This window comes from Mchenga conophoros, linkage group LG20 (genome assembly GCF_057382185.1).
Source record: "Mchenga conophoros isolate Kocher_MC1m ecotype Shallow Benthic linkage group LG20, M_conophoros_male_GT1.1, whole genome shotgun sequence".
NCBI lineage: Eukaryota > Metazoa > Chordata > Actinopteri > Cichliformes > Cichlidae > Mchenga > Mchenga conophoros.
In genome coordinates, this window is record NC_140545.1 from 22,593,981 (window position 1) to 22,606,088 (window position 12,108).

The 12,108-nt window shown below is 44.9% G+C and overlaps 1 protein-coding gene across 1 annotated transcript in view; it reads right to left on the reverse strand.

Annotated features, from left to right (window-relative positions):
* Window positions 1–1,083: 1,083 nt before the first annotated feature.
* LOC146550799 (nuclear receptor coactivator 3-like) overlaps window positions 1,084–12,108 on the reverse strand; it is a 64,423-nt gene continuing 53,398 nt past the window's right edge. The window contains exons 10-23 of the mRNA XM_085258727.1: window positions 11,888–12,035; window positions 11,071–11,561; window positions 9,858–10,978; window positions 9,604–9,736; window positions 8,363–8,518; window positions 7,894–8,127; window positions 7,467–7,572; window positions 7,196–7,367; window positions 6,571–6,897; window positions 6,073–6,171; window positions 5,232–5,484; window positions 4,909–5,086; window positions 4,597–4,789; window positions 1,084–3,848 (exon numbers count right to left, since the gene is read on the reverse strand). Coding sequence (XP_085114853.1) covers window positions 3,837–3,848; window positions 4,597–4,789; window positions 4,909–5,086; window positions 5,232–5,484; window positions 6,073–6,171; window positions 6,571–6,897; window positions 7,196–7,367; window positions 7,467–7,572; window positions 7,894–8,127; window positions 8,363–8,518; window positions 9,604–9,736; window positions 9,858–10,978; window positions 11,071–11,561; window positions 11,888–12,035 — 3,623 coding nt within the window. The 3' untranslated portion in view covers window positions 1,084–3,836. The remainder of the gene's footprint in view (window positions 3,849–4,596; window positions 4,790–4,908; window positions 5,087–5,231; window positions 5,485–6,072; window positions 6,172–6,570; window positions 6,898–7,195; window positions 7,368–7,466; window positions 7,573–7,893; window positions 8,128–8,362; window positions 8,519–9,603; window positions 9,737–9,857; window positions 10,979–11,070; window positions 11,562–11,887; window positions 12,036–12,108) is intronic.

Genomic DNA, 12,108 nt, shown 5'->3' on the forward strand with positions numbered 1-12,108 from the left:
TAACTTCATTAACATGCATGCGCTGGAAGTCATCCCCTGGAAATCATTAACCGGTGGACGAAGTTTCATAAAGAGTAGAGGAGACCTTCACATCTCCAACCTGCTGATCACCCATTTCTCCAACTGAAACACTGCGTATTTATTTAACCCTCTGAGGTCTGAATCATCAGAAGTAGTATATTTTGCAGAAAGGCAAAAAGGACCTCGCTGTAAAAACTGTAAATATTCTATGGAGTTTTTAAGGAGTTAGAATGATTTTTTCCTTTGTTCATAGATCGATAAGAAGTGGGAGAATAATCTAATAAAAACAAAACTTACATATTGTAAATGGCTATTGGTTACAGATGGCGTGATTGTGTGATGATTCAGAGCTACGAGGGATAAATAAAATCCCTCGTAGCTCTGATTGATTGTTACGTTACCTTAAAACTGAAGGGAAACGTTAAAAAATGCTTTGCATTTCAGACTTGCAGTTGTTGGAGAATTTAAAAGGGTGAATGAGTCACCCCACAGCAGCAAGTCAATCAAGTGAAAGTTATTTAAAGCTCTAAAAGGCGGATAGAGTCTTTTAAAGTTTCTGTACAGTAACAGAAGCTGCAGCACTCGTGGGGATCGGATGGCCTTGCCTGATGTGTGTGTGTGATCCTTTCATTAGAGGGTGGGGGTGGATAATTAAGATGAGGGAAGAAAGCGGGATGATACATGACAAAAGCTCACACGTTTGAGAGAGCGGCGGGGCTCTTGCAGGAAACATCCCTGCAGATGAAAGCGAGACGTAAATGAGAAGAAGCTCTCGTCTTTTGTTTTAGAGGAATGGCCACCCAAACGCCCGAACCCCCTACTACATGTTGATAGCTCTCATCCACACAAAGACACACTCACCTTCCCTCCTCCACACAGACTCACGTCTCATTAATACTTGGACCAGAAGAACGTCTGCTTGTAACATACACTTGTAGCTCCTGAAAGGCTCAGATACTGCAGCAGAAACACAGTTTCAGCGCTTTCTGTAAGTCTGGATTGTTGCTGCAGGGCGTGAAGACTGATGAGTCGTGCACAAAAGCAAACACAGCAGAGCCACTGTAATGTTTAAATATAAATTTGTATTTACATCAATATTAACATCAAGAAACAAGGTAAGAAAAATGCAACAGTATTTTACATCCTGTATTAATGACTGTATGATTCCCAGATGTGTTTTCTCTTTTCTTTAAGCTCCAATGAAGCACTGAGAGGAGTTCCTTTCCGTTAAAGCAGAAACACAGATGTTTTGTTTGAAATGTTTGTGGATAAGTCTTTCATATTCTTCATCGAGAGACAAGGGTTTTAGAAAAAAAGAAATCCAGGCTATTATTCTGAGACATAAATGACATCAATCATGAATGAAGCCTCCCTTTCCCAGCTTAAAAACATTCTCCTGTGTGAAATTTGCAGTACCACGATTCAACTGGCCATAAGGTCTACAGAAAGGAAGAAACGATCACAAACAAAAACCGAAAGCACCTCAGCAGAACCAGACTCATGTCTACTCTATTTCATACAGATGGGGGATATAATATATGCAATTAAACATATTCAGCTCAATGTATATTATAGGTAATGTGCAACAGTAAAAGCACACATGAGTACTTGCACAATCTACATCAGGAACTGTGTCTACGCACTGCAGAATGACAAACAGAAATCTTTGGGTTGAGCGTGTTTTCAAAGGTAGATTTCTCAACAGAAAGTTCCACAGGAAACACATCAGAAATAAAGTTCAAAACTTGAATGTAAAATTAAAAAACACCCTGCCAAGACAGAGGCAGATAATCAGGGGATTTAAATCTCCTTCCTTCTGTTTGTTGCTTTCGTCATGATTAAATATCTGCGGACAAACCGCACAGGCTTACGGACACAGCGGGACTGATTTCCAAAGTCTCGTATATGAGGCTGAACGAAACTGAAAGCACAGAAACCTCAGGAGGGGAAAACAAGTCAGAAATGGAAGCTTGAGGTTAAGTACAGAGAATACACACCTCACATACCGGTAAGACATCTGGGCCTCTTGAAGCCTAACACAATCATGTGTCAACTCTTTTTATATAGGCAATTGTTTTGTTTTAATTAAAAGAAATATAATTTACTTTAAAAAAAAAAGTTAACCCACTAGCACCTCTTTAGCTAAGACTATGTCCTCGGAAAAATAAAGAGAAATTCTTGATTCGGAAATCACAAAATAAAAATAAAGGTGCGTTCTGAGAGAGGGAAAGTGGCAGTATGAAAGAAAGTCACACGTACTGCTTACAAAAAGAGGCCCTTCCTTTCCAAACCGATGGTTAAAGTATTGAAAATAAAAGCCGAGCCATGACAGAATAAGAAAATTACACTTTTAAATATCAAGCCTTACAAGCTGTGCAAAAAACAGTATGTGACCTACAAAAGCATATATATATTTATATATAGTACATTTGAAGCATATTTACAATTCATTTTCACAGACGAAAGGAAAAGAAAAGCTCCTAACAAGACACCATGTCTAATACTGCAGTACCGTCGCTTTGAGTAAACAATGCTTCAGCTTTGTCCTCAGAGGAAAACCAGGAGGAAGGATTATTGCTAGAAATATGCACACCTACACTCAAATCTAACACTTTCTTTTAAAATGTTAGGTAATCTAGGCATAATTTCATAACTGGCAATCCATTTTTGATTTACTTACTAGTAGCACTGAAAACGGGTGCAAGGTAACCAAAATATCTGAATCACTTTGAGCTAAAAATCACCTCCTCAATGTAAATGATCACCTTATGACTCTGTAGAAATATAAGTGGAGTGTTTGAATTTTAATAGAAGACTCTTTGTTCCAAGAGTGACTTTAAAGTGGCTTAAAAATTGTCATATTAATAAATCCGCACACTATATACGAGTGTATTGGATCAAATCTGTGCTTACTGCCTTTCTACTGGTTCCCACTAATGAACAAAGAGCATCAAGGTTACCCATTTCCAATCAACAGCGCCTTTTCTTAGATAGGAAACCCTGAAGAACAACGCACACAAAAATAAACAGAAGATGTCTGCTGCTATGCGTTAATTCTCGGGTAAAGGCCTCTATATTGCCACAATCCTTTTGATGTTGGCTTTTCCTTAAAGTGCAATCAGCCAACAAGGAATTCAGTCGTACTTTAGCCCAGGGGCGTCCCAGGGAATGAAACAATGTGCTACTGCTTAATCACATTCGTGTGAGTGTCACAATCTGACGGCTCGTCATCTAGAACCGCTTTGACAGAGATCCTCCAGGAGCAGCAGAAAGACGGCGGATTAAAAAAAGTCCCGAAGAGTTCAGAAACGAGAGAGCAATCTTTTCAGATCTGAATACAGCTTCATGGTACATTCGACAAAGGAGAGGATGTCACAACACGTTTGTCCACGTGGTTTCACTCGAGCGTCCGTCCACCTTCACCGCTTGGTCCGGCGAGTGCGTTCGGCGTGGGCACGCACACACTGCTCACAAAGAGGGGGATATTATACTAAGGTCCGTTAGAGGAATCGCAAAGGTGTCTGTATGACCATCGTTATGTATCTGTGTGTAAAGAAGTCACAGTGTTTCTGATTTTTTTTATGTTTTTTATGATCGCTGTGTGTTTTCATGTATGTGACAGAGTCTGTGTTTCCGCAGGTTGCCAGACTGACGGTACTGGCCACGAGTCCAAAGGGAAGTTCACGCCCCCACCTGGTGGGAGTACAGCACAGCACAGACTAACATCGCCCAGTCTGCCCAACACACCCGGTGCTGCAGCCGTCTGCCGTCTCTGAATGGTGATCACAGTGAGGCAAAGGAGTCTGCCACGATGTTCAGCAGTATTTCTAAACGTACAGCAGAGGCAGAGAAGAGAGAAAATGAGACAGGGAAGTGCAATCAACAAGTTTTCCACAAAACACCTGCTAGAAAGAGACACGACAGGTTTAGTCAAGTCTGTCCTAAAAAATACTTACATACTTATATATAGTCATTGGTGTCTGTCATTTAAAGTGGCCGTTTATTAATTTCTGCCCTGTTGAAATTGTGAATAATGAATAAATAAAGGTCATTCTGGACTGTGACTCTTACAGAGCAAAGGTATTCTAAGACTTGACAATATAATGTTTTTCTAGTATGTGAGATACAAGAGCGGAGGTAAGAAGCCCGTTTTGACAAATATGCAACAAAGAGGACCGTCACACCTTTTCATATAAAGTGCAAAGGACTCTGGGATTTATTTGTGTTACAGAAACAAGAAGGTGGAGGCATGCATCTTGATCAAGTTAGCTTAGCTTAAGAAATCTGCACAAAGATAAGATTTTGGGCTCAGTTTGCTTCTCGGGACTTCTAGTTGGATCTTCAAAGAAACTGTAGCAGTCAGTCAGATCTGCAGGTACTTATAAGAGTTTGAGAACCATAAGTGACGACATTAATGTTTCTATACGTTTAAAATAAGCTTATAATTTAAGCTTCACTTCCCTGTGCTGTAAAAACTATGTATACTATGAATAAGAGGACTTCTTTAGTCAGCAGTTAATAAGCCTTTAACACATATGAGCCTGTTCTTTAGCTTCTCACACCCTCTGAACATACCTGATCAGGCCCCATCGGCATTCGTCCCATCACCATTGGGTTCATACCCATTTGCCCCATGTGACCTCCTCCTCCACTAGGCGGCATGCCCCCGTTCATCATCATGCCTCCATACTGCCCTGGATTCCCCTGCTGGCCAAACTGCTGTTGCCCTGGAGGTCCCTGCTGCGCAAACTGTTGCTGAGGGTACGAACTGGTGACAGAAGGAAGAAGAGTTAAACTGTTCCTCTTCAACAAGAGAAGAACAGAAACTATGCCCATCCCTCTCCCCTCCTCCTGACAGCGAGATGTAGGGGAGTAAATGTGTCGTACCTGTTGCGACCCATGCCTCCCTGTGACCAGCCTTTCATATCAGCACCTTGGTACATGGGGCCACCCTGTGGGTGCTGTTGCATCATGGGATTTTGAGGCCCCAGGCGGCCAGGCATCATGGCATTAGGAGGACTTCCACCTGAGGGGCCAAAAGAGGGGTCTCCTTGCTGGCCTATCCCTGTGGGGAAATCATCAAGCTTCAACTTCTCTCCACTATTGTTTAGGTACCAGTAATGTTCAAGGCACAGTTGATAAATACAGTACCAGCACTCACCACCAGGGAGCAGCAGTATTCTGCCTAGAAAGCAGTTAATTAGACTCACCATAGTTGCCACCATAGCCAAACTGCTGGGGGCCCGGCTGGCCCATGGTTGGCCCTCCCATAGGGTTGTCCATACCGCCAGGAGCTGTAACGTTGGGAGGAGGGCTGAACCCTCCAGCAGCCGCAGCAGCTGCCGCCGCTGCCTGCTGTTGCTGTTGCTGCTGCATCAGCATCATCATGCGTTGCCTCCTCATCTGCATGGTGACCATCTCCCTGCTTCGTTGAGCCATCATCTGAGCGTTCAAGAAGCTCGGCTGGAGAAAATAAATAGATAATCACATTTCCAGAGGAGAACTGTCACCTGCTGTAGTCATATTTAGACCTTTCTGAAAATATGTGATGAAGAATGTGTTAAAACTGATGAGAAAATGGACACGGTGTAATAATATTTTCCTAAATTTTACTAAACTACAACAGCCAATTACACTATTAAAGATGTAGCACTTGAAAAGTGCAACAATGCTTCAATAATAGACTGGGTCTAAAATTGCTGCAACTCATCAGAGGTCACTGTAATACTTTTTTTCAACCCCAAATTAAGGCTGAAAGTCTGCACGCGGCTAAATTAACAAAATTTGTGTCGATGGTTAAGAAGAAAAAGATGCAAAAAGGGTGATTTATTATAACACAGTGCCACATTTAAAAAACTGTGCACACACAAAAGGTCTGAGCTTGCACACAGTAACTCTACAGCTACTGCGACAGCCGTTATATCTATTTGCTTGGTACATAAACACCTTTTTGTGTGTTTATTTAGTCATTAATACAAGTATGACAGGTAACTGCAGTCACATTAAATCCATTTTCACTTAGATGTAACCAAACAGGTTTTTGACATCTACCTGTCCTCCCATGCCAGGTTGCATGCCAGGCCTCATGCCAGGGTTTCCTCCTGGGTTCTCCATTTTCAAGGCCATGCCCTGCCGTGTCTGATTCATGAACTTCAGGAAAAAACAAAAATCCAGGATGACAAGATGACAAAAGCAAATATTAACACAGAGCTCCAACACAGAGAGACAGACTTAATATTTACATCTATGGCCAACTTTTGGTTACCAGTTAACCTAACAAGCATGTCTTTGGCCTGCAGGGGGAAGCTGCAAGAGCGAGGAAGCTCCAAATTTCAAAATGGACAAAACTATCCACAGCAAATACAGGTTTCCAATTTTCCAAGGTAAGACCACCACTGACTTTATTTGCATAATGGTACACTTGCGTTTGTCGTTCTAATTTAAACATACTGCATATCCTGTTTGTATCACAAAAACTACAATACTGGGACAAATCTGACCCAAGTTAATTTGCCTGTAAAACAAATCATGATGGTCTTGTGGTCACACCTGTTGTCCCTGCAGTCTCTGTTGCAGCTGGAGTCTCATTGGTTTGTTTGCACTCATCATCCTGGGTCGCATCATGTTGGCACGAGGGTGGCCCATGCCCACCATTCCACCCATAGCGGGGAAACTGCCGCCTTGGCCCATTTGTGAGAGCATGGGCCCAAATCCCCCCTGCTGGGCCTGACCCTGCATAGGGTTCCCTCCATAGCCAGGCTGCATAGGCATAGTAGGAGGTCCAGGATAGCCCTGCCCATAGAGAGGCTTCTGGTCCACTACCATGGACGGATCCTGCCCTGGAAAAGGTTCTAGCTGCTGCTCTGCTCCCTGTGTCTGGAGGAGATAGGACAAGAGGACAGAAAGAGAAGTCTGTCAAACTTCCAATTGGTTTCCAATTGGTTTGCTCTGTAATTATCTTTTTCTAAGTGCACAGACTGATCCCTCTGGGCTCATCTGTTACCTTTCAGTAAGGGAACAGATTGAACAGGGTGAGTCACGACTGAAATATCAAATGCAAAGATGAATGCTACACTCGCATGCAAGCAATGATATTTTTCTCCTTTTACATCACATATTGAGAGGTCTGGAAGAGCACATGGGTGAACATGTTGTCCTTTTATTGTTTTCTAACCTGGCTGACGAGGTCTGGGATGCCCAGAGCTCTGTCTATCTCCTCCAAAGCGATGCCATCTGTATTGTTCAGCAGGGAGTCTAGCTGGTCCAAAAGCGCCCGTTCATCGCTCTGACCCTCACTCGTGGTGGGAGGCACCAGAAGATCATCTAAGGTGTTGCCAAACTGCCGCCTGCAACAAACGCAGAAAAAGAGAAACTCAGCACAAGGTTCAGGATAAAACATAAGAACATAAGAATTCAATGGAGACCCAGAGGGGTGTTGCACTGACCTGCTTCCCTCCATGCCCATCATTGTGTCCGGCCAGGAGGGCGACTGGTTTGGTTGGCCCTGCTGGCTGAAGGGGCTCATACCCATGCCCATATCAGCAGAACCTCCTAAACCAGCAAGACATGGGTATAGTTATATAGCCAGTCAGCTGCTTAACTGCTAATAAGGTTTCTAGCAGGAAACATTCACATTCCCCCAAGAAATGTAATTACTTTACTTTTCATCTCACACTATCATTCAAACAAAAAGTTAAGTTTCATTTATTCATAGTTAAGTTAAACTATGAATATACATTACAGATACTGAACACAGTATAAATATACCTGCCAATCTCCTTGGCTTGTATTTCTAAAATTTCACCCTTCTGTCTGTGCTTGTAAACATTTCCCTACCACCATCGGCGCCTGGGCCCCGTATGACAGACGTACCCATATCCATGAGCTGTTGCTGCAACATCGACCTTGTGGCTGGTACGCTGTTGGAGCGGCTGACCATGGGCCCTGACATTACGCCCTTGCCGTTGTTGTTGTACTCCATGCCCGGGCGCATGATGGGTGGATATCCTGCTGAGCCCACAGGACTGGCACTGGTGCGGGGCATGCCCCACTCACCTGAACTACCCATGGGGGATCTCTGAGGACCCATCCCTCTATTCATTGGTCCTGGCAACACATAAACACCACATGCGTGTGTCAGTATCAGTATCAGTATACACAGAGCAGTTTAGCCCAGTCTTAGTCCTCAATATTATCCATTTAAATTGTGATACAGTCAAGGGCAGAAACTGGTGAACACATACAAAAAAAAAAAAAACCAAAAACTGAGAGGCAGAGAAAGAGTGAGAGGAAATGTGCGGAGTAAATAAATTCTGAGCTCCATAAACACATAACCACACACCCATGTTTCCTGGATAGCTGTCTGGGCTGCCCATCATGTTTTCCTGCTTGACAAGCATGGGGCGTCTGCCTCCTCCAGGCCCACCAGGAGGCTTTGCATCCATGGACATGGCCCTCTGGAAGGGCACCCGGGGTCCTGAACCCATACCTGGACTCCCTGTACAAGCAGCATAAAAAGATTTCGGTGCTTTATAAAAATGTAAATGTATGACATGAGAAAAAACAGCTCCTATAATAACATATTTGTCTTGAAAAGTATTGATATCCCATTGTTGCACAAGCTTTCTTTTTATGGATTCATAAATGAATAAATGAGAAAATAATGAAAATAAAGAGAAACCCAACAGAAAATATAATAGAATCGAATGACTAAAATTAAGCTATTTTCCCCCTGCTCCGTTACTCACAGCGGGCTGCCACAGTGGGTAGCTCCACATATTTGATTTGACTGCTGCTTTCAGTTTTTATGCCAGATGCCCTTCCCGACGCAACCCCAAAGGGATTTGTGTCTCCTCCTGGGATCAAACCGGGGATCTTCTGCAAATGTATAAACCACTACACTATGGAGCCACTAACCACTAAAAAATACAGGGACTTAATAAAATAATGCAGTTAATATTGAAAGTATTAAAAATTAAACAGGCTCCAGTCGCCTTCAACCCGAAACTGGACAAGCGGTTGAGAAAGTGGACGGATGTTTTACTCTTTCTTCTTTTTAAGACAACTTTTGTAACACTTTTAGAGATTTAGACTCACTCACATTTTATTAATCGTCATTTATTCAGCGAGCGAGGATATACAAGCTTTTTTCACAGGATTCAAAAACAGCAGCTATGACATATAAAACATTTTAACAGCTTATTAAAGTCAGATGCTGCATGTGAATACAAATCTCTATATGGTCTAAACTAAACTCCAGTGAGAGAGATTATAGTGTTCGCTTCACTTTTGTATTTTTTGGCTTTGAAACTGAAGTTGTACTCTTTGCTACTGTTTTGTCAAAGGATCAGTGTTGCAACATGCAAAATGCTGCAAAGGAGGAGCCCTCTTCAGTACAGCTGAAGAGAAGTGTTTGGGAAACAGCCACACAGACGTTAAGAGTTCAAGAAAACTCTGAATGACAGCATGAGATGCTCAGATGCTATTTCAGTGGCATTTTATCCTGATATCATCACATATGATATCATAACGCCTGCTCTGCGTCTGTCACTTCTCATAAGCTTTGATCTGTAAACCACTCACCCTGCAGGCTGTCGTCAAGGCAACCCGGGGGTTTGCTTCCTGTGTCGTTGGCCCCTCCACCTCCAGCCTGATCGGGGTAAAAGTCAGAGCTTGAACTCCTCAGATCTCCCAGGATAGATTCCAGGTTGTGCAACTAAAAAAAGAAATAAAATAAAAATAATTACCCAATAAGTCAACAAGACAAGATCAAACATTAATCTTCATGGAAAGCTAAATGTCAGGTCACGACAATAGTACAGTACAGTCAATCTTACATCATCAGGTGGTTCTGACTTGATCTTGCTCTCGGGATGTTCAGGTACAGGGCCGGGCCCAGATCCAGGGATACTCCGTGGTGGGCCGCCAGCAGCCCCCACAGGTCCCTTCCCGTCTAGCTCTTCGAGTTTGGGCTTAACATCCGCTGGCTCTTTGGAATCATCCTTGTTGAGGAGATAATGGAGGAGGGCATGGGTCTTCTCCTTCTTGGGACTATGCTGCTCCTGTTTGGGATCTGTGATCAACCCAGGGCCCGACCCGGCCCCTGAGCCTCCTGTTCCAACCTCAGCGCCCTCCTGGCCCCCGAGAGACACCTTGCCTGTAGCCTCAGCTGTGATCTTAGCCACTTCATCTGGCGTATTGCCGTTCTGCAGCAGCTTGTGGAGGATCTTGTGCTTCTCTTGCAGCGAGCCAGTATAGTGGGCTGATGACATTGATGCTGACACGCCCCCTGGTCCTGTCGCTTGGCCTGAATTTCCACTGGCCGAAGAGGATGAGGTAACCCCAGTTGATGAGGGGCTAGTCATGCCTCCCGTCGCATCCTTACTGTCTGAGCCCGCAGGAGTGTTACTGCTGGTCGGAGGGGGCGGTACAGGGGGCCCCGTTGGCCCACTGCCACCTATTCCCAGCTCCTCTGTAGGAGACGTCAGCAACTGCAGCAGCTTCTTATGTCCCTTACTGTCTGGCACTCTGCGAGGAGGTTCGGAGTTAGCCGCTCCCGCTTCATTGCTTCCGTCTCCAGAGTCTTTAGTCGCTGTTGCTGCCTGGCTATCTGGTCGGTCTCCGGAACTCTCAGCCTGAGGATGCTGATGATGGTGGTGATGGTGCATGGGGTGGTGATGGTCGCTGGGTCCAGGTGCTAAGCCCCCGGCTGGGCTTTTGGAGCCATCCTGGCCTGGTTTGGCTGCCTGACTGGGCTGAGAAGAAGAGGAGGAGGAGTGGATGCTGGGAGAGCTGTCTGGTTTGTGGGCCGGAGAAGGAGATGTTAGGGTAGAGGGGAGTGAGCTCCCTACTCCTTCACTGATGGCTTGTAGGGCATTTAAGGAGCTGCTGGAGAAGGTGGTGGTGCTGCCCCCACTTCCACCATTACTGCCAATGCCACTCATAGGAGAGTGCAACCCTGGAACAGAAAGAGGAGTCACACATTAACTGGATTCAACAATGAATTCAGTAAATTAAAATATGCTGAACACTTGACGCTAACAGACTTACCTCCAGGTGAGAACTGGTTGGAGCCCATTTTTGGGCTTCCCCGGTTCCGAGGTGACATCAGGAGACCCTGCTGAGGAACGCCCATTCTCGGGCTCCCCGAGGGACTGTTCATGCCACTGAGGCCAAAGCCGCCACTGCTCTGAAACGGGGGCTGCTGTTGGTGCTGCGGCATGCCTTGGCCTGGGTGATTCATAGGACCCATCTGATTCATGTGCCCCATCTGATTCATCTGCATCATGCGGTTACCCATGCCTCCTCCTCCTCCACTTCCTCCTCCGCCATTTCCTCCATACATCGAGCCGCCGCCCATCGGACCCATGTGACCCTGCTCATTCATGCCGAAGCCCCTGTTCATGCCCCCCATGCCCCCCATACCCATTCCGCCACCGGTGTTCATTTGGGCATTCGGGTTGGGGCCTCCCATGCCCTGCTGTCGCATCGTGTTTGGCATCATGCTCCCACCCGGTGCTGAGCGGTAACCATTCGGCTCCCTGTGTGGAAGTAGAATAAAAACTAGCACAAGCTTTGAAAAAAAGCACATACCTTGAAAGTGCACTGTCTCCCACAATAACCTCTCAGACTGTAGACTTGAGATAAATGCATATAAAATACTTGCTCCTCTGCGGATTCTTTTCACTGTTCACAGGATGTCGGTGTATATAAAAGCTACTTCAGCTCCCACTTGAGCTATTTATGTGGCATGAATACCTTGGCTGCCTTGCATAGACATGCTTGAAGTGCTCCTTTTTGTTAGTACAATAAATGAAATGCACTTTGCCGAGTATGAATGCAGTGTGTGTATTTTCAGTTTTCTGACCTCTGTAGTAGGTGCGTGGAGATGAAGCCTTGCGGCTCGTTGCTCATAGGGTGACGGTACAGCTTACTCTTGGTCTGGGCTGTGACTGGAGTGCCGTCAGAGAGGGAGAAGCGGTACAAGGGCGTCTCTGCGTGACCCTGCAGAAAGGCTGCACAGACAGATAGAGTAAGATGACCTAAGTCACAACACAGGTCATCAATCACTTCCTATATGATGAAACC